The sequence below is a fragment of the Talpa europaea genome (assembly GCF_964194135.1).
Source record: "Talpa europaea genome assembly, chromosome: 2".
NCBI lineage: Eukaryota > Metazoa > Chordata > Mammalia > Eulipotyphla > Talpidae > Talpa > Talpa europaea.
The window spans coordinates 139,138,643-139,161,613 of NC_140068.1; the positions used below are offsets into that span (position 1 = coordinate 139,138,643).

At 57.8% G+C, this 22,971-nt stretch overlaps 1 protein-coding gene across 1 annotated transcript; it reads right to left on the bottom strand.

Annotated features, from left to right (window-relative positions):
• Positions 1-262: 262 nt before the first annotated feature.
• On the bottom strand, positions 263-20,321 carry PXDC1 (PX domain containing 1; the record flags this gene model as incomplete). Its single annotated transcript, XM_084256856.1, has 5 exons — positions 263-380; positions 2,629-2,740; positions 9,126-9,243; positions 10,004-10,095; positions 20,066-20,321. 5 exons carry the CDS (start codon positions 20,319-20,321, stop codon positions 263-265), a joined length of 696 nt encoding a protein of 231 aa, XP_084112982.1.
• Between the last annotated feature and the right edge of the window lie 2,650 nt (positions 20,322-22,971).

Here is a 22,971-nt window from a genome sequence, read left to right on the forward strand (position 1 = left end):
GACCCCTCGGTCAGCTCCTGTGACCCGACTCCTAATGCTGGAGACTTGGGGGCCAGGCCTGACCACCGCCACCCCTGCTGCTCACCTGGCAGGACCCCCAGGCCTCGCAGTGCAGGCGGCTGGCTGGGGGCTAGGGGCGATCCACGCGGGTCACAGCCGCCCCAATGGACCCGGGCCTGGGCCGTGGCGTGGTCATCGGAGCCAGCGCAGTGGACAGCGGCAGAGCCAGCAGCCACCGCCGCAGAGGTGGCCCGATGGAGTCTCAGTCCAAAATGTCTGTCTCGAAGGGGACCAGGTGGTAGTAGGACAGGTTGGTGACATAGGCCGCGGGGTCGTCTCCGTCCTCCAGCTCTGAGGCAAACTCGCCGCCGTTCTCAAACCTGCAATGGGAGCGGAGGGAGGTGAGGGTGGCTCAGGGGCCCCCAATCAGCGGGTGTGGGGGAGGGAAGGGCAGTGGGTCCCTTGGAGGGAGGAGCTCAGGGATCAACAGCAAAGGCCAGGAAAGCCTCTGCCTGCCCTCTTGGCAATGCCTGTCGGGAAGGACGGGAAGGGGCAGGACAACTAACTAACCCGGGGCCCCAGACCCTGCCATGAATAAGGCCCCAGCTCTGGCTTGCACCGGGGCCTCTCTGGTGGTCACCAGCAGTGACGGCGGCGGACACGGTGGGCCTGTTCAGAGCAACACTCAACCCAGCAGCTGTTCTGTCACAGCCAGTAACAGCGGGGTTGGGGGCGCCCTCAGGGCAGGAGCCCACCCCACGCTGGGCCCCTCAGACCAACCCAGGCGCTCAGGTCAGGGGCTCACTCGCCCCTGAGGCCGTGCACGTGCACGCGTGACCAAGGAGTGCAGGGAGCAGCAGGGGCGCAGGGCCAGCACGGCCATTGGGGGGGGTTTTAAGGGGGAGGACGGCCAAGAGAGAAGTTTTAAAAAAGGCCCTGCAAAGAAAGATGCGCGTGAAGGACATCCCCGGGGAGGGCCACAGAGCTGCTGCCTCTACATTTTCCTTAGTCTAAGAGTCCAAAGGAGGGCAGGTTGGGTTGGGGGTTGGGGGGGGCAGCAGGCAGGGAAGAGTGGGCAGGGTGTGGGGAGGTGGGCGGGGCAGGCATGAGGGTGGGGCGGGTGGGCGGGGCTGGCGAGGCTGGCTTGGGCACAGGCTGTCACAGGAGAGGAGAGGGGCCTCCTGGTCCACCCCACACAGCGTGTCCCTGCCTCGATTCCCTACCCTGGAAGGTGGCACTAGCAGAACTCAGTTCTACCTGGGAAGCTTTGGCAGGGCTTGCCTGACCAAACTACACAGGACCCAGCGTCTGACTTGGCTGTCCGGCTAGGAGGCGCCTGGGGGTGTGGAGAATTGGAACCCAGTATCAACAGCCCTGGGGCAGATTCTCCCTGACTTCCAACAATCAGCTCTAGGGAGACACTTCCCTTGGGGTGCAGTTGCATGTAAAAGGCCAAGGAGGAGGGGACAGACAGGCCACAACAGTGAGGGTGAGTGTGGAGAGGTGAGTGTCTGTGCCCTGACCCAGCCCCCATAGCTGGACACTGCACGGAAATATCCAGCTGTGAGCGCGTGAAGCCCTCAGGGCACCTGTCCCAGAGCCAGTCTGAGGTCCGGGTCTGCCCAACACCTCTGTTCCCAACCCACAAGGACAGAGCAGGGGCTCACCTTGCTCTGCCATGAATTCCTAGGAGCCTGCAGACACAATCCAGCCCCAGCCAACCAGAGCCAGGTGGTCCTGTGACTCACCCCCACCTGGGCAGGCACACTTGGGCCTGGGTACTGACTGGTACCCACCCTCCCCCGGGACAGGTGGGGACTGGGTCCAGGGCATGTGTCCCAGGCAGGCCCTGAGGCATCGACTATCCAGCCTTGGGGCCAAACAGTCCCCCTGAGTGCCACCAAGGACAACCACAGCCTGAAGCCCCGAGTTACTCAAAGGTCAACTGTCAGTAACCTCCTGTCCCCAACATCACTGCACACAGGTTACAACAGACTGCTCCTGAGAGATGAGGCCCTGCTGCCCCAGGTCAGGCTCACAGGGACACTGGCAAGTCCCAGCAGGGACTTTCCTCTGAGTGGGCTCCTAAGCTGCACAGAAGCTGAGACTGGAAGGTGTCTGGGGCGGGGGTGGAGGCGGGGGTATTTGTCCTTGGTCCAGCCCCCCCCAACTCAGCTGCACCCATGTGCCAAGACATCCCCGGGCCAGAGGCTAAGATCCTTTGCTCAGCCTTCCTGGGGTCACAGAGGTTCTCCCTTGCTCTCTTTCCCTGTTGGCCAGGCGTCCTGTCCTGGAGCAGGGGCCACACATTCATGATGTCCCTGTAAAGCCCAGGCCAGCTGGGGGCCCCTTCCCACCCAGGTTTGCTCTGTTTCACCTCAGTGAACTTATTCCCAGTTGAACTCATTCCTCTCAGCAGGCCCTCCTGGGTCACAGGAATGTTGCTCCCACCAGGTTTCTGAACCAGGGTCTCAGTGTCCTCTAGAAAATGTGAACACTTTAAATAAGCACCCAAATGTGGCCGGGACAGCTCGGCATTCTGGCCATAGGCCTACAGAGGTCCATGGGGTCGCCAAACCCTGACCCCAACACACTTCCAGCAAATGATATTCAAATCCGAGTACTTACAAGTGCTCCGTAGGGTCCACGCCTGGGTGCTGGTCTTTTCCATTTGGTAAACTGTGGTCGATGACGATGGTTTCTGTATTTGCTAAACAAAACCCATTGGACCTCATGATTTCTGAAAATGAAAGCAGTAAGATAAATGCTCAGGAGGGGTCAGGTTATACCAACTTCCTACATTCCCTTCTACCTATTGTCCCCGCTTCAGTGAACTCTGCACCCTACAGGCCCCTTCTGGGACCCTGCCGTGCAGATCAGGGGCCCGCACAACCTCCTCAAGAGTCACCTGCCCACACTGTGCCAGCTGGGCTCGCCTCTCCTGAGGGGACTCCCTGTTGGTCCGAGCTCTCTCCCCATCGGCTTTCCCCTGGGCTTACAGGTGAGGTGAACAGGCTACCGTGTGGCAGTCTGGCACCCTGAGGTTGTCCAAGCCTGTCACACTCTGTCCCAGGGCTTGCCTGGGTTCCCAGATCTTTCTAAGCTCTCTCCCGTGTCTTACGCAGGAGGATCTAGCACCCTTGGGTGATAGGAAGTCAAATGAGATCAGTGTGCATTTCAACCAAATGGGGGATTTCACTTTTCTATTGTACATAATTCCGTATGTAAATTGATATTTTACCAACAAGCACAAATCTTGGTGATTTAGAAAAATCAAGAAGATGATTATGTACATTGAACTTGGTTGCACAGTGTCACTCTGGAGGGTGGTGGCCTGGGGTTCACCCAACAAGGGGTGCAGGGGTGATCTTGAGTCTCAGCTTCCCCAGCTGGGAAAATGTCCAGTCTGTCTGTCTTTGACGATCTTGAGGGTCCTACCATCGCCCAGATTCCATCATGTCACCGGCTCCACGTGCACAGGCATAGCCAGTGGGTTTTGACTCACGTCTAATACCTGCTGTAGATTTTATTTCTATTCCCGAGGGCTCTGTCTCTGTCACGTCCCTCCAGGAGGTGATCTCCAAGAAGAAACGTGGAGCTGCTGCCTATCCCGGCCCTCTCCTGTGAGGCTGGTTCACCCACAGCTGGCTGGGCTCTGTATTAAGGCCCTGGGGTGTCCTCTCAAATCAGACCCTTTCGTTACCTCATCTTAAAAAAAAAAACACTTAACATATTTCACAAATCCCCTGGTGCTCCCCCAGTCAAAGGCTTCTTGCCATTCCGGACCTAACGCCCATGAACACGCAGCTCGAAATAGCTTCCTCCTTCGCTACACTCACAGGAATATCCCTGTGCCCACAGGCTCCAGGCATGTGAGGTCTTGTTGTCTGGAGCTTGTTCTCTCCTTCTTGCATGTTACCATAATTTAGGTTATTTTATTCCCATGTATGGATTTGCTTTTCTCATGCGAAATCGTTGCTTCCTGTTTATGTTTCATCTTCCAAGGCATTTGGTTCTCAGTTCTTTGATTTTTTTTTTTCCCATCTAAAGAGAATTAGCAAAACTTCACAAAAAGGAAGAAAGAAAATGAGGTTTCCTCCTCACCTCCATGGGATTAAAATGACTGTCATTCAGATTTGCCAAGCAACGGCTAAAGTTTCCACTTGACTTTGCGAAGAAGCGAGAGCCCATGTTGGACTCTGGCCATGTCAGCCTGTTACTCACAGGCCCCAGAACCCCAGTCAGCCCCATTGCCAGTGTCTCCCACGCCCACCTGGCCTCCCTGCGGGAGCCTACAAATCTTTTTTTTTTTTTTTTTTAAGATTTTTATTTATTTATACAAGCACTGGGTATAGTCAGAAGCGCGGGAGGGCGAGAGAATTCACCAGAGTCAGAGCGGGGAGCAGAGCAGGCAGAAGGACCGAAGTACACTGCTGAGGGGAGCAGCGGGCGGCAGGAGAGGTCTGCGCGCCATGCAGGACCCTCTTCCAGTGGCCGGGGAGCAGCCAGGGATCAAACCGGCGCTGCAGAGGCTGCGGGCAGCTTCGCAACCCAGCGCTCAACCACTGCGCCACCGGGGAGGCCCAAGGGAGCCTATAAATCTTAAGAATAAACATCAAAGACCAACAAAAAGTTGGTGTTTGAACCTCCAGGGTCAAGTATATCCTAGGTCCTGAAGGTCAACAAGTTAACCGAAGTCAGAATGAGCATTTGACTAACTCTTCACAAGGAAGATTCAGGTGCCCTCACCCCTCAATTTAAAATACATGGATGGGGACTCCCTTGTGGCACAAGGGGTGAAGTCGCAGCACTGTGAAGGTACCGCAGATACTGCAGCATGAGTTTGATCCCTGGCCAGGGAGATACCCACATGGCGCAGCAGACCTCTCCTGTCTTGCCCGCTGCTCCCCTCAGCAGTGTTTTTAAGTAGATCTGCCTGTTCTGCTCCCCACTGTCTCTGGTGAATCCTCTCTATGCATAAATAAATAAATCTTTTTAAAAAATAAAATAAAATGCATGGCCACAGAGAACCACTCTGGTCCTTGGCTTTTATTGACTCTGACTCAGATCTGTTGCAAGATGCACAAAAAGCTTCAAAGCAACTTCAGGGCAGCCTCCTGACAGCCCACCTCTTCTCCCACCTCTCTGATCAGGGAACGGGGTAGGGGAGTCTGCTGGCAATGTGAAATGTAGATTTCCATTTCTGGAAAATGGAATCTTTGGCAGCCCCCCAGATGGATCTGTAACAGGTCATTCCCTAAGTGCCTGGCAAAGAGGCCGCTAAGCACGGAAATGTGATTTAATCCTTGGCAGGACCAGTGGGACCCTCAGGAACCCACATCTGCTCCTTAGGTCAGGGAGCAGGCCACCTGCGGCTCATCGGGAAAATGGAAATTACAATTTCCGTTTGAGCAAATGAGGTCTGTAAAGAGTCTGACAAATTCTGGGAGCTCAAAAGAGAGTTGTTTTACTACTACTGTGTGTCATGTGAATAAAAAAGAGCCGCAGTATCACATGTGACACCCATCTTCACACACACCTTAAGTGTAAGTTTCTTCAAAGTCAGTTTAGTCCCTGTCGCAAAAACCACTGGCCAATTTAATGGCCCAATGACATACGTGGCCGAGTCCACGGGAGACTCTGTGTTCAAGCTACCTTGTGGCCTGAGGGTCCTGCTTTGCCATTTTTTGTTTTGAGCAAATTGTAAAATAACAAGAGAGTCACCAAAATAACATAGTCGTGTCACCATCCTCACCAGCTCCTCCTTCCACCTCACAGCACCCCAGGGCGCTAGATAGCCAGACCCGGCCTGGAGGCAGGGAAGAGCTCTGAAGACTGGGAGACCTTGCAAACCCCAGGGCAGTAAGCCAGGCTCCAGGACCCCGCCCCAGGCTGACAGACACAGGGCTCAGTCTACCCCACCTTCAGCCCATGGGGGGTAGACAGAAGTCCACCCTACCTTCAGCCCTGGTGGACAGAGGCCCCCCCCACGGGGGGTGGACAGCTGCCCTGGGTAGCAGCCTGGACCATGAGGGAAGGGGGTTTCTGCCGGTTTTCTGCACAGTCACTACCTTTGTAGCTGATCGACATTATCTCAGGGAAGATGCACTGAGACTGGAATTCTGCTTCCCCCTAAATGTGCACCCACTCACCTCAGCATTGAGGGGTGGTTCCTCCTGCAAAGATTCCCACGGGGGGGGGGGGCTCCCAAGGCCAAGGGATTAAATCTCAACACTATGAAGCTATCCTCAGCCACTGCAGCATGGGTTCGATTCCTGGCCAGGGAGCTACCCACATGGCGTAGCAGACCTCTCCTGGCTCATCCACTGCTCCCCCCTCAGCAGTGTATTTCAGTAGATACGCCTGTTCTGCTCCCCACTCTGTCTCTGGTGAATCCTCTTAGCCCCCGCATCTCTGGCCTGCACCCCAGCTCTTGTATGCGTAAATAAATCTTTTTTTTAAAAAAAGATTCCCACTGGGGTGTCTGCCTAACGAGGTTGTTCTGTTTTGTCAGCTGCATGTGCTAGTAAGGCCCACATTCCTCCAGGTCAGAAGCTCAGATTCCCTTTTTCTGCAGACAGTGATTCTCAGCCCTACATGCACAACGTAGCCCTCCTGCTTTGGAATCCTCTCCCGCACACTTCCAGTGCCCAGCCTCAGGGAACAAAACCAGAATGAAGCCTTCTTATTAACTGGCCAGTTGGATTTACCCCATAAAATGGAAATTAGGCTGGAGATTGCACAGATGCCTAATTAATGAAAAACCATATTATAATCCATTTCCCCCAACCCTGAATGACCAGATCTTGTGGCTGAAATCCATTTGTCCAAGTAGCCAGGTCAACTACCTCTTAGGCTGCACAGACACAGCCAGGGTATGGGAATATTTTATTTTCTTAGACTTTTCAAGCACTTATATTAAGCTGGGGGGAGGGCTGTTTAAGGTTGCTTGGGCCCCAGCATCTGCAAAGAGGCCAGGCCATTTCCCCATGTCCTGGCCCCCAGCCCAGCAGGGTGGGGTGCGCATACCAACGGGCGCCTGGCGCCACCTGGTGGAGGCCCCAGCCACTAGAACTCCTCAGTCTGCAAGAGGCCATGATGGGGCCTGGCAGTGGCATGGGGGGGTCAGGCTGAGAGGGGAGCTGACCATGTGGAGCACCCCAGCAGGGTGAGGACCAGCTACTCCCGGAGCAAAGATGGGATGTTCCAGATGACAAAGCTTCCAAGGGGCAGCCCCGGACCTGGGCCTGGCCAGGCACAGCAGACACACCTCCCGGAGAGAATCTTTGCTCTGGATGGCTAGGACAGGCGTCCCCTGCCAGCCAGCTCATGCAGGGGTGCCTTCGTCTTGAGGCTTGAGGCTTTCAGACACAGACGTGTGACAGATGTTTACGAACCCACTGTCACCAGGGTCCTGCTGCAGCTGTGACACAATGTTCTGGGCTGCTGCTCTACCCACAGCCATGTCCCTGGGCTGAGTGTGACACCACTCCACCACCCCCAAATGATTGGGGTCCTAGCTTACACAGGGCCAAGATGCCGGCCTTTCAAGGTCTGGGCGCTGGGCCTTGGGCCACACATGCAAGGCCCTCATACATCCATGAGCTAGAACCTCGTCCTCGGTCCCCAAAGAACGGCACAGCACAGTCAGTCAGGCCTTACATGGGACTTTGCAGTTTCCCTGCACACATGGCTGTGCATTTACCCACGTCACAGAAAACACAGGGCGGGGGCAGGGAGTGTGACAGGCTGTGCTCAGGAGTTACTCAGTCAGAAGCATTGCTCTCAAAACAGAGACACTCAGGCCTGAGGAGCCCAGGCTTGCCAGGGTCCAGGTGGCAGCAGGCAAAGCCCAGCAGGAGCAACAGTGGGAGGCCCGAGTCCTCTCCCAGCCCCAGAGACTCGGGCTCATGGACAGCCAACAGGGGCAGGGTCTCTGATTTTCACTCTTCTTCAAAGAGGGTTCTAGTGCCAGGCGCCAGCGCAGAGGGCATTCAGAACCTCCTCGCTCTCCTTTCCAGAACACACAGGAAGCTATCTTGGGTGGGAATCGCCAGTGGGTGGCCTGAGGCCCAGTCTGCTCACCTTTTCCATTCCAGGTTCCAGAACGTGCCCCTCTGCCAGCACGCAATTAGGAATCTCCCCCAGGACGTGTTCACACCAGTCACATCAGTCGCCACCCTGTTTGTCAATCCTCTGCCTCCACGTCACTGTGGCTACGTTTCTTCCTAGGAGGTGGCTGTGGGCTCAGGCGCCGTCCCTGCTGGCCTCCTTCTGAGTCCCCTCCACCTTCTCCACCGCACTCCTCCGCGCCCCTCGGGCCCCCTCGCCACTCAGAAAAGCAACACGGAGAGAACCCCTGCTTCCCTCCCCTTACAACCAAGATGTCCTGCAAACTCTCATCTGCGTTATCTCCTCTTGAAACAGCCTTCCCGACATCGCCCCCAACACCCTGCCCCCCACACACACACCCGTTGGGCCTCACCAGAAAGCCCCTGAGGCCCAGACCCAGACAAGGTGGCTTCTGGTCTCCCGGGAAGCCTGTGCTCCCAAGACGGAGCTCTGCTCCTCAGCAGCCATGCCCAGGGCAGCACCGCAGCCAGCACACAGCGGCCCAGACCCTGGAAGCAGGGGCGTCAGGGGCCCCTTCCTTTCCCTCTGGCCACAGTGAGCCCGGGCCTCGCTTCTCAGCACAACTTGCGGCTGGAATCTGCCTGTTCATGTGAGGAGAGGGCTCCAAGGTCAAAGCCAACGGGGCCTAACTAGGTGCCCCCCTCGCCCTGGCCACCCTAAAGCCAGGCACCCCCTGAGGGTGAGGCCTCTCATTCAGCAGGCGAGGCTGCAGATTCGGGGGCTGCTTCCAAATGCCTCCTCTCTTAAGCGAGGTCCAGCGTTTGCGCCAAATAACTCATTGGTGAAGCAGGAAGGTGGAAATTGCAGGTGGGCGGGTGATAACCGGGAGTTGCCTGCACCCACTAACGTCGCCGCTCTGCTGGGTGTCTTTCTGAGACTGAGGGCAGGAGGTGTGTCCAGTCACTTGGTCAAGGAGCCACAGCATTTCTGGAACTCACAGAATCCACAAGGGCGCCCCCCACCCCCAACCCCAGCCACACAGATGCTCTTACCTGAGATTTTGACAGGACTCTGGAAGCTGGGTTGGATTTTATGGACATTATCATTTCTTAACACCTGGTCCAGGGGAGACCTTTCGAAGAAGGTGAGCACAACCTCCGACCTGGAATACTGGGAAGGAAGCTTCATCACAAAGGGGACCCTTCCCGCCAGGTGGCCCCCGGCCCCACTCAGCTCTGGGGGGGCCTTTGTCAGCTTTCACCAACCTGTCCCACACAGATTCCGAAGAAGGCAAGAGCTATTTCAAGCGAAGACAGTTTACTGGGAGTCACACAGCAGGGGAGAGCCGGCCGCTGCCCTGAGCCTCACTCCTGGGTGAGAGGGGCAGGAGGTCCTGTTTTATGGGGTTGATCACCAGGGCGGAGAGCGAGGCTGGGGACCGCCTGGCCTTGGAAGTTGTCCAGCGGGGTCTCAGGACCTTTACACACCCACAGGTGCTTTCCCTGGGCTCACGCCTGCTCCCCCGCCACCATGGAACACATCCCACTGACCCCACTTCCAGCAGGGACCACATTCTGGGGCCCAGGCCTGCAGACGTGGCCCCTGCTATTCCTGAACTACTCCTTCTTAGTCCTGAGAGTTAGGGCGTCCACTGAGCTCAAGCCCAGGTCCTCACTCCCCCACACAAAATGCAAACTTCACACAAAATGTACACCCCAGGTGGGGGTGCCCACACCCCGGGGCCCCCACAGCCCTGCTCTAAATGCCCATCAGCAAGACCCTAGACTTCTGAGCGGAGGCAAGAAAGCAAGACCACTCAGCACCGCTCAGCTCCTCCCTGGCTCCCACATCCACTTCTCAGAGGGAGGAGGACAGAGGACAGAGGCACCCCCCCCCCAGGGTGGGGGGCCCAGGAGGCATCGGCGCGTACCTTGCAGGGCAGGCTGATGATGGTCTTCAGCAGCTTCTCCACCTCGTTGAGCCTGGCCTCGATGTCGCGGGCGTCCTTTATGGCCACCAGCCCTGGAGTCAGACAGAAAGGCCTGCGTCAGGAACACAGCCCGGGAAGGGCCCCGGGTGTGGACAAGGATCATTCCCACGGGGAGGCCGGACCCCATCCCGAAAGCCCAGCTCTAAACTTCATTCACCTTTCAGGGGCTCAAGGGACCATGTGCCTGCATGCAGGGGCGACACTGGAGTGTCCCCCCAAGAAGCAGCCGATGCCACACGCAGACCATCAAAGACCCAGGGGCCAGCCAGGGGCTCCCTAGACACCCACACGGGGCGAGCTCTGCCGAGACCGCCCACCAGATGCGACAGAGCTGACGCCAACGGCCCCGACCACAGGGCCCCAACACAGCCCCCCAGTTCAGACCAGTCACTTAAATGCTGGGTTTGGGAGGGAAAAGCCGATTTTTAACCAAAGTGGGTGTGACTCCTTGCACTGTCTCAGAAGCCGAGTGTGCGTCAGTTACAGTTACCAGAAGTCTCAAGGGCTGTTTAAAAATGCAGTGGTTTTACTTTTTAAATACGACAGTTTGCACAGAGACTCGGGGTGTGTTTCTGTCTCCCCGGGAGCAGAACACAAGTCTTCCCGATCCAGTTTCTACACGCCGGCTTCTCGGGGATGGGGATGTGAGACCCACCGACAGAGGGTTGCTCCCACCCCTCCCGTGACCCCAACGACTCCATGTGCTCCAACCAAACCCCAGAGACCACCAATGCCCCGCAGCTGAAGGGAGTCCCAAGCTACTCCCAGTCACCCCATCTAAGTCACCCCGACATTCTGGTTCCCTTTGTTCTACCGGAGAAGGTGTTGGTTGTTGACAGCTCGCCACCGAGTCTACATAAACAATGCAAGTCATTTCCTAAACTACATGATTAAAATTAATCATGTCCTGTACCCAGGACAGGTGGCCCAGAGAAACCAGGGGTGCCCCCTCCCCAACATAGGCGAGCACAGGCCCCAAGCCTGGGCTGCAGGGGGTACCTGCACCATGGCAGCTGGAGCCAAGGCGAGAGGGCATCCCCACTTCTAGAGCCCAGGCCAGAAGTCCCCGGCCTCTGTCTACACAGCCAGTACTCACGCCCCAGAGAAGAGGAGGGGGCTGCCATCTCCCCTTTTCCTCCGGCTGCCTGGCCCTCACCACAGCGCTCTGCGTGTTGGGGAAGCAAGGAGTAGGAAAGTAAACAAGGGGCCAGATCCCCAGCATGCCTCCTCCCCAGCCCTAAATTCCTTGCTTACAATTTCAAATAAGTACAGACACACACACAGACACACACACACACCACACAAAGACAGATACAGATACACAGACGTACACACACAAACCACAGACACAGAGACACGCAGACACATACACGCGGAGACACAGAGACAGACACACACACACACACACACACCCCGCCTTTTGTACCAAAACATTTTGATTTCTTACTTGTTAGGGTTCAGTCCACAGAGAAAAGGAAAACCAACTCAAAATCTCCCAAATCACTGTTTTTAAAGATGGGACAATTCTATAAATCATTCCCACAAGTGCTTCGAATCTTGATGGCAAATGAAGATATTATAATAAATATATTTCAACTCTGACTCCAGTTAGAACATCAGTTTTAAAACTGGCCGCTCTGGTGACACATGTGTCTGTTCTGTAGGTACAAGTGGTAGGAAAATTAGCCTCGCGTGTTGTTGGTGCCTACATGACACCATTACACTAATAACCCATTTTATAGGATGTAAAGTCAAATGTAACAATTTAAAATGAGCATAGAAGTTTATCCTTCTCAGATCTTTGCCATGGAGGCGTATTTGTGGCCATATCTTTGACTTAGTGACTGGTCAGCCCTGGCTGACCTTCCAACCTCCCCAGTAACATCCAGTCGGATAAATGCCCTCTGCTCTATCTGATCTAGGCGAGGCGTAGCCAATAAAACACAGGACGCCTGGTTACATCTGAATTCCAGATCAACAATGAACAATGCAACAGAAGGACAGACAGACTAGAAAGTTGTTCTTTGTTGATCTGAAATGCAGACTTAACTTGGGATCGTGTATTTATCTAGCAACCTCACCTTCTTTCTGGTTCGTCTTCCAGAAAAACTTGGCCAGGCCTCGGGAAGCCGCACCTCCCCTCAGTGCACACACTGGCGCAGTGTGACCCTGCCCCTTCACCCCCAGGCCCAGCCACCCAGATACAACCCCCGCGCCAGGTCCCCCTGCAGGAAAACCCCACTTGCCCTCAAAGCTGCGGCATCTGCTCGGGAAGCCTCCAACACACAGGCAATGGGGTTGGGGGTGTGCCTGCAGGCTCCAGAGGACTCCATCCCGACCCCCGCAGACTCCCCACCCTGCACCTGCCGCCCCTCACTCAGGGGTCTCCCCAGGTCTGATGCACTTGAGGGCAGGGGTGCAGGGTGAAGTTCAGCCCACTGTTACCAGCAGTAGGCACAGCTCGCTGGCAGAGCCAAGGCGGGACGGGAGCACAGTGGTGGGTGTTCCCCACTCCCCAGGCTACGGTTCAGCTCCCGCTGCCCATGACTCTGTGGACCTGGCCAGCCAGCCGGGCCCAGGCCTCAGCTCTCGGGAGAGGGCTGCCTCCTGTAAAGTCAGGCCCCCTAAACTGTCACACTCTCCTGGCTTGAGGTTATTTGAGGAAGAATGAGGACTGTTGCTTCCTTCTTCCATTTCTGTGTTCCAGAAAGAGAAGCCCCATCAGGGCTGCCAGGTGCCAGTCACCCTGGGATGGAGCCATCCACCGGGTTGCCAGGAGCACGCAGGCTCTCCAGGAGGGGCTGTAAAAGGCCAGGTTGGAAGTGATGGCTTCAGTTGAACCCTGGCACCCGCCTAACAGCAGGAGGATGGGGCTGGCTGGGAGCTCAGCTGCCCGCCCAGAGGCCCCAACTCCCAAATCAGGGCCCCAAACCACAGCCAAGTGGCCTCCACAGCCCGACCCCCTTGAAACACCAGCCCTCAGTTTCCCTCTCCTAGCCCTGGATAGCACCATCACACCAAAGGTATGCAAAATGGAAGGAAAACATTAGAAATACCTCCCCAAAACTGTCCACCTTAGGGGTTCCTGCCTTTAGGTTTCTCGCCCTCACTGAGGATGGGGGCCTGAAATAGCTGCTGGCAACACCCCACATTAATTTGACGCTGAAGGGTGAGCCGAACCCGCCAGCGTCCATGTCACATGCTGACCTATTGACTCTCGTGTTCCTCTGGCCTGTCATGGTCGGTGGAACTTTCCCAGGCGCCAGCTGTTTACAGTGAGGAGTGATTTTAAACTATTTTCCCCAAAACTTTGCTCCAATGCAGTAATTTAGGATTAGCTAAAGCTTAGTCTCTATATTCCAAACACTGTTGACAGAATGAGACTTCTGTGGGTATCTTCTTGGCTTGTTTTGGCTCTGTGAGGTCGTCGTGATAAAAAGTGCAGGTGGGTTAAGTGCATTTGCCCAAGTTGAGCAGAAAAACCTGCAACAGGTACCCCTTTGTAATGAGGCTGTCGTTCCTGGCCTTGCCAGCAGGGGGCGCGAGCACCCTGTGACGCCGCCTGGTTCATCTCCGCCTGGGGTGGAGTGAGAGGGGGCGCATTTAAGTTCTATCAGCAGCTGACTGACTTCGCTTGCCCCCTGGAAACGGTCCTAATTTCTGATATAGTCACTAACGTAACCTCAGTTTTTAAAATTTCACACTCTACAATTTGTGAGGATTTTTTTATCCAGATTTAACCCAAACAGTTAAGACTTAGAAACCAAAAGAGTGACAATCCCCTAGGATAGAAATTTCAGTGTGCCAATCTTACTTAGTTTTGGGGGCTGCCTAGAGCACCGGGGTGCCCTCTCTTTTAAATCTAGAGTAGCCTGCAAAACCGAGAACACAAAAGGCATTTCTGCTGGTTTCAGGATTCATTTCTTTATCCAAATGTGAACACCTGATTTATTCTTGGAACCCAAAGTGGACATTCCGGTATCAGTGCAAAGATCATCAGTGATGCAACATCAACAAGCCTGTTTCCTAATCTGGGGAATGTGGGTCCAAAGTCCCACTTTTTTTAGTGAATGGAGGCTCCAAGCTAAGCCCCTTTGGCGTCTGTCCCCAGGCTAAGCCCCTCTGGCGCCTGTCCCCAGGCTGAGCCCCTCTGGCTCCTGTCCCCAGGCTGAGCCCCTCTGGCGCCTGTCCCCAGGCTCACCCCTCTGGCGCCTGTCCCCAGGCTGAGACCCTCTGGTGCCCAACCCCAGCTTCCTCATAGAAAGACCGAGAGGTCTGATCTAACTCAAGGTCTGATCCACTGGTACCCAGTTTTGTAAATCAGAAGAGGGGTGGGTGAGAAGGAAGGCTGTTCCTTTGGAAGCACAAAGGAGCATCTTTTCCCAATGAACACCCGTCTCTGGCCCAGTAGAACCCTCACGAAACTTTCTGTGAAGTGAACTTACAAATTACAACACGGGGCCTCCCTGGTGGCCCTGGGGTTAAGCATCGCCCCTGTGGCCTGCATTCTAAGTCACACATCAGCAAAGGGCCATGAAGATGCCTCCTCTCACAGCGGACAGGCAGGCCTGTGTCCGCTGCAGCGCCTGCGGCTACGTCCACCTCTGAACTCCATAGAAGGCGGGTGGGGCCAGGCTGGAGGCACCAGTTTGGAAAGTGACAATCCAGCAAGTGGGAAGTGGGTGTGTCTGCCTGCGGCTGTGAGGCCGGCTGAGAGCAGGCCCCTTGCCTGCACCCGTCCCTCCCACCAAGGACAGGCACTCTGGGGGCTTGTCAGGCCTTGTCAGTAACCAAAGTGACCAGTGGAGGCCGACTGTCACCCAGGCCAGTGAAAGTGAACAAAACACCTACGAGAGGCAGAGCCAGCCAGCCGCTAGACACCGGCGCAGAGGAGCCCGAGGCCCGGGTGTCTGTTGTTACCCCGTGGGCAATGGGTGTGGGGTTCCCAACTCACTACCCGCCTCTCCTCTCTCCCATGCCCAGCCCAGACAGAGCTTCCCGCTCAGCTTCCAGGTGCCCCTTAACTCACCTGTCGGGCCTCCCCCATCTGGGTGGTTCCTAAGCAGATACATCTTTTGCCTTTTGAGAAAATCAACAGGCAGCAGAGAAACCAACTCCTGTGGCAAAGTGGGGGGGGGGGAGATGGGAGGGGCCATGTCCCCAAGATGCTGCCGGTGGTTCAGGACACTGCTGATCCCGACCCAGAACCTGCTCTCCTCTTGGAAACTCAGCAGGGAGTAACCCGGACCCAGAACAGGCCGTCTGCCAACTGTGCATGTTTCTGTGGGTCCTGCTCCAGCTGAGAGCTTCTCGGGGTCCCTCGGACCCCAACTGGGCCCCACAACCACTTACAGAGAAAGGAGAGACCCCAGAGCACTGGACGGGAAATCAGAGGAAGCCGGGGTGGCAGCTTCCCACCCAGAGGGCAGAGGGACTGGGACATGCACCCCAGCCTGGAGAATTATGGATGGAAGAGATTCCAAAATAGGTCTGAGTAAGAAAGACCCCAAATCCCCTGAGAAGTGAGAACTGTCCGTGTTGGTTGGAAGGAGTGGATGCCCTGAAGTGAAGCTGGGGGGAGGCGGTGTCCTCCAAACCCTCCCTCCCTGGTGACTGTGGCACCCCAAGACCCTGCTTAGCTGTGCAGGACCTAGGTGGTCTCTGCTCTTCCAGTCACTTCCACTGGAGTGAACCTAGAGCGCCAGGGGAGGTGACCCCTCTTTGTCTGCAGGAGACAAGTGAGCGGGCTCAGCCTGAGGACGGGGTGTATCCATGGGGCCGCCAGGCGGTGGATATCTGGAGAGCGTTTCTGTGCCCAGGCCCTCTGGTGACACCCTGGGGGCTCACCCCATCCATCCTCAGGTCTGCAAGCGCAGAGATGTCCCCCACTAAAGGGGAGCATGCCTGAGGGCTCTGCGCCACACAGGCCAAAACACCACATTCAAGGCCGGCCCCACCCAGCCGGGCTCGGGGTCCCGTCTCAGGGAAGGCACTAGACACCGGCCCAAAGGCCCCCCAGGCCCAAAGCCCAGTGCGTGGCTGCCACCCTCTACCCCCACATCTGGTCTCTGTCAGCGCCATGGCGTTATTCTCTCCAGACACCTCCCAGCCGGAGCCCCTCACACCTGCTCTGCCTCCCTGCCATACCTGGGCCTGCACCTCTCCGGCCACCCCATCCTCCTCAGCGCAGCAGCCAGCACTGAGTCAGATTCCGCTCCCCTCTGCAACAGCCCCTGTCTCTGAGCACCCCCCAACCTGACGGTCAGCTGAGCCCTCCCCACCGCCCAGTCTTCCCCCGCTACTCTCCACCTCCTTCCTGCCACTCCAGCCACAAGACCCCGGATACACACCCACCAGGCACGCGGGCCTGGGGCCTTCGCACTGCTCATCCCTCTGCCTCGGTGCTTTTCCCAGGCACCCACAGAGTATCCCCATCCCCCCTCGGGCCTCTACTCCACCCGGTCTGACAGCTGCCCCCCCAAGCCGCCCCTCTCCCTGCTCACTAGTTTTCCTTTGAAGATTTCTCACTAATATATTTTATACTTGTCTTGCTTATTATGGAATTTCTCCAAACCAGAATATAAGGTAAGGGCAAGGATTTGTCTGTTTAATTCACTGCTGAGTCCCTAACAGCTAGAATAATGCCCGGTGCCTGGTAGGCACTCAGCAGTCACCCGCTAGGTGGATGAGTGCATGAATAGACAGGTGGGTGGATACATGGGTGGAAACCAAACTGTTGATGTCACAGTCATCAAAACTCAGCTGCCTGGTTACTTTGTAGGGTCTGCTGCTGTAGGGGTGACGCAGGTGGCTCAGACTTCACAAGGCCTGAAATAGATGCTACAAAAAAGGACCAGATGAGTCCACAAGCCTCCAGACACCCCAAGGGGAAATTTTGCACATTTGGGTTTTAAAGTATAAACCTTCCGAGGAATAAAAGTAAGAGGCACAGGACCACGGCCACCATCTGATCAGGAATATGCCTCAGCCATGAGAAATATATCATGGCAGAGGTTGACATTAAAGACTGGGTCCCACTAGGGTCACATATACAGGAAGAAAAGAGTGAACTCCTTGGTCACCCCGAGAGAAGATCCACAGCAGGCAGCTACCTCCTGGCCTGGGTGGAGCACCGGAAGGAAGAGGCTGTATCAGACCCAGGTGAAGGAGAAGTGAGGGCAGAGGGCAGGCTCCCGAGCAGAAGCACAGGTGAGGGGAGCAGGACTTGTGCTGAGGCCCGAACCCCCAGCAGAAGCCGGGAAGGGGCGTTAGTGAGCCCAAGCCTCCCACACCAGGCTGAGGTCTCAATGTCTCTGCTCAGGTGTCACTGTGAAACACCACAGCCACCAAGCACGACACCAGGTGTGTGCAAGAGGCACAAGAGGCCTTCTTGCCTTGTAAACCATCTGTCTCCCCAAGGCAACACTCGAGGGGCCAGAAAAAGGGCTGTATCCCCTGCATGCAGATTCAAAAATTCGAAAGCGGGCCCGGCTGTGCCTTCTGAGGGTGTTCAGGCCACATTTACAGGAGCCCCAGCCTGCTCAGAAGCCCAATTTACCCCAAAAGCCTGGTCATGCATCACCTGCCCAGAAATAGTTCCCCACATTTAATCCAAAGGACTCAGATGGCAAATGGCAGAGAAACCTGGTGTTTCCTCCAAACACACATCTGGGTGCCCATTGTGTTGACAGTTTGTGTATCCAAATAATCTTATGCAAATAACCACATGGAAATAAGGTGGGATCTCTTTTTCCTGTGACTGGGATGTATTTTACTTCACAATTTCCCTGAACTTAACAGGATCTAAGGAAGGAAAAGAGTTTGAGCTGGGATTGTACGGGGATGCTCGGGAGGTGCTGGGGGGCCCGGTTCTCTTCCTCACAGAGAATTGAGGGCTTGCTCAGGAGATTCGGGTCACCCTCCTGTCCCAGGCCTGGACCTTCATGCCCTCCGAGGGGTGCTGAGCCAGCCCCGCAGGAGGTGCCACAGGACGGGGCTGCAGCTGAGCCAGCAACTGAAGCCCTGCCCATCCTGGAACCCACCCCACCCTTCCCCCCACACACACACACCCACAGAACCACATGCAATCCCTATTTGGGATTTTTTTCCCTATTTAGATGCAGGCATGCCTCACTTTGTTGCACCCCAGGGAGTGTGTTTTTGACACAAGTGAGGTTTGTAGCACCCGGGGATGAGCAACCTGATGGGAGCAGTGTTCCAGCAAACAGCAGGGGCTCCCCTTGTGTCTGTCTCATGAAGGTCTGTGCAGAGTTTTGATAAGTCACAGCCTCATTAAATGTGACTCTTATATGCACTGGGAAGACAAAAACTTCACAGGATGCTCTTGGCAGCAATATCCATTTACTTGGGGGTCTGTGCCCCACGTAGCAGGGGCTCTCCTGTCCCTCCTGTCTGTTCTCTGTGGTAATCGTCATCTACCAGCCCAGCACAACTCCCCGGAGCACAGAAGGACAGAGGCGGGTGTGTGCAGGGGTGGAGATTCCAACCCACCTCCCTTCTGCCCCAGGCTCTGTGGTTCTCTGCCCAGTCCAGAAGCGCCAAAGCCACACCCTCCTCCCCCACCTCCTGCCAGAACCAGCTGATGCTGAGGGGACAAACCTGCTTACTATGGCCAGATGCCCCAACACACACTGGACCCTCCCCAAACCAGGTAGGTAACAGGCAGCAGTCAGACAGTCAGATGGGGAGCCGGGTTCCACCCAGCCTGCGGGGCCCCTCACTCACCACCGGACCGCAGTGAGGTCTGGCGGGCAGAGCGGAGGGCAGGGGCCTGGGTGCTGTTCCAGAAAGGACTTAAGTCTTCACAGAAACTGCTGTTCTTCAGCTAAGCTTTCCTGATTTGGGATTTGGGCTTCATTTGTTACATTAAAAAGGCCATCAGTACACAGCCAAAGGGCAACCCCAAGGAAACCTGCAGCCATGCTTGACATCACGCTAACCTATTTCCAGACTCCACTAAAGGGCAGCTCCGGAGGAAGGGATGCCTGGGATGCCTGGGCCGCACACCCTCGCACCTGGGGCCTCCCAGCTTGCTGGCTGTGCGAGCCTTTCGGAAGAGTGTGTCGGCCAGAGGATGCCTCAGGAGCAGCCAGCTGGTTGCGCTACTGCACACACACTGCGGGGCAGGGGCTGTGGCTGTCAGGGGGGAAGAGGCCACCTCAGCCCCTGAGGCAGACTGGTAGCCTAGGAGACCCTCCAGCAAACCCCCCCCCCCCAAGGTGCCCCCAGGGCTCCAAGTTCCTTAGAGAAGTGCAGAAAGAGAGGCTTCTGGGGGAAGGGTCCCCACTCTCAGAGCCGCAGGTGGTCACCTGCTGGGGAGCAGGGGCAGCTCAGGAGCCCCACTTCCCAAGCCTTCTGTCTCCGCCTCAGTCTGCCAGCCTCCTCCTCCCGCCTCTTGCAGGCTCAGAAGTAAACTCGAGACCCCACTAGGCAGGACCCGCCACGAAGCCAAGGAGGCCGCTGCAGCTCATCAAGGCCGAAGCGCACCCACCCTGGGGTGGGAACCCGGCTGCACTGCGAGGCCCCCGCCTGCAGAGCAACGCCAGGCCCCGCGCAGCCCCGAGCGCTCAGGCTGGCGGTCTCGGTGTGGCCAGGAGGCGCTGCCCGGTCCAGGGGAGGACCCCAGTGCGCACCCCAGGGGGACCCTGTTGCTCACCCTTCCCTAGGGGCTCCCCAACCCCTCCAGCGGGCGGGGCCGGGCCGGGCGGGGGTCCTGGCTCTCCCGAGGCTGGTGAGGGAGTGAGGGAAGCGGCCCGGCCGGTCGCTGACGCGCCCTGTGCCATCGGCCTCCGTCCAGGGGCGGCCCCTCGTCCTCGCCCACGGCGCCCGGGGCGCCCCTCCTCTGCGGGCGGCCGGTCCAGGCGTCCTCGCCCCGCCATCGCGGTCGGAGTAACTTCCCCTTCCCGGCGCTGCGCTTCAAAACAACTCGCGACCGTGTCCCTCCGGGCCCCTCCCAGCCCCCCACGCAGAGCCCCCCCAAACCTTGCCGCAGCGGCACGCGCGCCAGCTCGGGCCGGTCCTCGGGGAAGGCGTCGCGGAGGCGCCGCCACAGGCGGCCGAGGTCGGCGAGGCTGCGGTGCAGGTAGAGCACGCTGCGGTCCGACCACTCGGTGCGGATCTCGAAGAACTCCTCCTCGTCGCCGCGCCGGCTGACCACCAGCCGGCGGATGCCGTTCACCCAGCAGCCGCGCACGAACATGTTCACGAGCGACGTGCCCTCAAACACCGCCGAGGCCATGCCGGGGGCCGCGCATGCCCCCGCCGCGCAGGGGCCCGGCCGGGGCCCCGGGGGTGGCGCGCGTCCCTCCGCGGGCCGTCCCGGGCCGGGCTGTCCGGGGCCGGGGCCCGCCTGGGACTGGGATCCGCCCGGGACCCGCCGAGAGTCAGGGTCTATCCGAAGTCGGGGCGCTCCAGGGTCTCACTGGGGTCCCCCCAGCGCCGGGGCGGTCCGAGGTCTGTCCCGGGCCGCGTCTGTCCGGAGCCGGGCTCTGTCCGCGGCTGAGATCCGCCCGGGACCCGCCGAGAGTCAGGGTCTATCCGAAGTCGGGGCGCTCCAGGGCGGCGCGGGGTCCACCCAGGTCCACCCGGACCCGAGGTCTGTCCCGGTCGCGGCCTGTCCCGGGCTGAGGTCGGCGCGGGTTCGGGACGGGGCTGTCCCCGGCGGCGTCCGGCCGAGGCGGGCCGGGAGGCGGAGTCGCCAGGGGCTGTCTGGGCGCTCCCGGCCTCGGCGCGCACTCCCGGCGGCGCGCAGGCGACTGGCTGGGGCCCCGCGGAGCCGCGGCTTTATAAGGCGCTTCCCGTGCGGGCGACGTCGAGGCCTCGGCCGCGTCCGCCTCCCCCCGCCTCCGGGGGGGGACGCGCCCGGCTCGCGCGCCAGGGGTGGCCGGGCCGAGCGCCCCCGCCCCTACCCCGGGCCCGCGCAGCCCGGCCGCCGAGCACCCCAGACCCCCGAGCTGGGCTGAAACCCGAGCGCCCCGCCCCGCCTCCGCGCCCCCGGGCCCCGGCCCCGACCCGGACCGCCCCCGCCGCTCCCTCCCCGCCCCGGCCCGGGAGTTGCGAGCCCGCGGCGGGACGCGGGACAGGGAGGGCGCGCGGGGCGGGACTGCGCCCCCGGGCTTCTCGGAGGAGTTTTTTCTCTTTCCGTTTCTCGATCCCGGGAACTCTCCGGCCCGGGGGCTGCGCGCCCCACCCCGCCCGCCACGGGGCTGGGGCAGGGCCGGGGGCTGGCGGGGCGAGGCTGCGGTGGGGAGGGCCGGGCGCGCCGGGGCCGGGGGCCTGGAGCCCATCTCTGCGCCGCCGCCCACCCACCCTGGGCTGGGCCGGGGGCCGGGAGCCCGGGCCGGTGCTGGCCAGCCCGGCGTCCCCGCCCGCGTCCTCCCGCGCATTCCAGTCGTGCCTCGGCAGGGCCAGGGCCAGGAGGCCGGCGCAGACCAACTGCGACGTGGCGGGACACACGGACAACGGGGCAGGCCCGTGCCAGGGAAGCGGCGTCTCCCCGAGGACTTGGGCTCACCAGCCAAGGGGGCGCCCCTCACAATGCCAGGGGACCCCCTCTCCTTGCTAAAAAGTGGGACAAATTGGTGGTGGAAATGAGGGTCTGCTGGGAAAGAGCGTCCCCGCGTGAGCTGGTGGTTTGTGAGACGCAGGGGTTTCGGGGTCAAGCTGGGGAAACCGCCCACTTGGAAAACTGGAATTCAGGGCAGCGTGGATTCACCGCCTGCTGGTCCTCAGGCTGTTCCTAATTGGAAGATAATTTCAAGCGATAGTTTAAGAATTGGAAGTCGTTCCAGGAGTGTTCCCAGTGACCTCACATCGCCCTAGGCAGGGGCGGGATAGCCAAAGCCTGGCCCTTCTGCGCTTGGTTCTGGCAAGTCTCCAGTGGCCAGCTGGAGCGTGGGCACGTTTAGGGGCTGAGGGCAACTGGCCAGTCCTGACTAGATCCAAACGGTCTGGGTCACCCCCCACCCCCACCCCACCACCCGGCTTTACATGTCCTATCCTCAAAATTCAACAAGGTTTATCTACCTCTCTTTGGCATCCCCCATTTACCTGTGAACTTGGGGGAGGTGCTGTTCAGCCTCTGGCAAAACACTGCCTCTCACCCCCAACTGTGGCTTCCACAAGTGTTGAGTGAGTTGGATGATGGATAAACCAACCAATTTCTGGGACTTTACAGGCCAGATTCCCTGGTATTTCATGCATGGAGTTTTCTGGACACCTTTTGCTGTGCTAAATCCTTCCAAAGAACAATCAGGTCTTCATCCCCCTGTCGCCTAAGGTCTAAGTCTGCAAAGTTGTCCCTCCCTGTGTGCCAAGCATCCCTGGTCACTAGGAGACTATTTTCATGTCAGGGATGTTGGTTGCTTTATTAAAGAGATCTGAAACAAAGGAAGCTAGATGGTCATGTAAAAACAAATTGCCAAAAGTCACTAATAATGACAAAGATTCATATCAAAACACAAAGAACTTCCATTCCTAAATCCATTGCTTTGATACCGAGTTCAAAAACCTGTTAAGGGAAATTACCCAAAATCTGCAAATAAGGCCAAGAAGTCATCCTCTCAATGTTTGTCCTTTTATTTTTTCTTTTAAGATTTATTTATTTATGCATACAGGAGCTGGGGTACAGGCCAGAGATGTGGAGGTTGAGGGGGGCGGTAAGAGGATTCACCAGAGACAGAGTAGGGAACAGAACAGGCAGACTAAGTGCAATACACTGCTGAGGGGAGCAGCGGGTGAGACAGGAGAGGTCTGTTATGCCATGTGGGTTGCTCCCTGGACGACCGGGGATTGAATTTATGCTGCAGAGACTTCGGATTGCTTCATAGTGCAGCGCTTAACCCCTTGCACCACCAGGGAGGCCCTGTTTGTCCTTTTAATATTGAAAC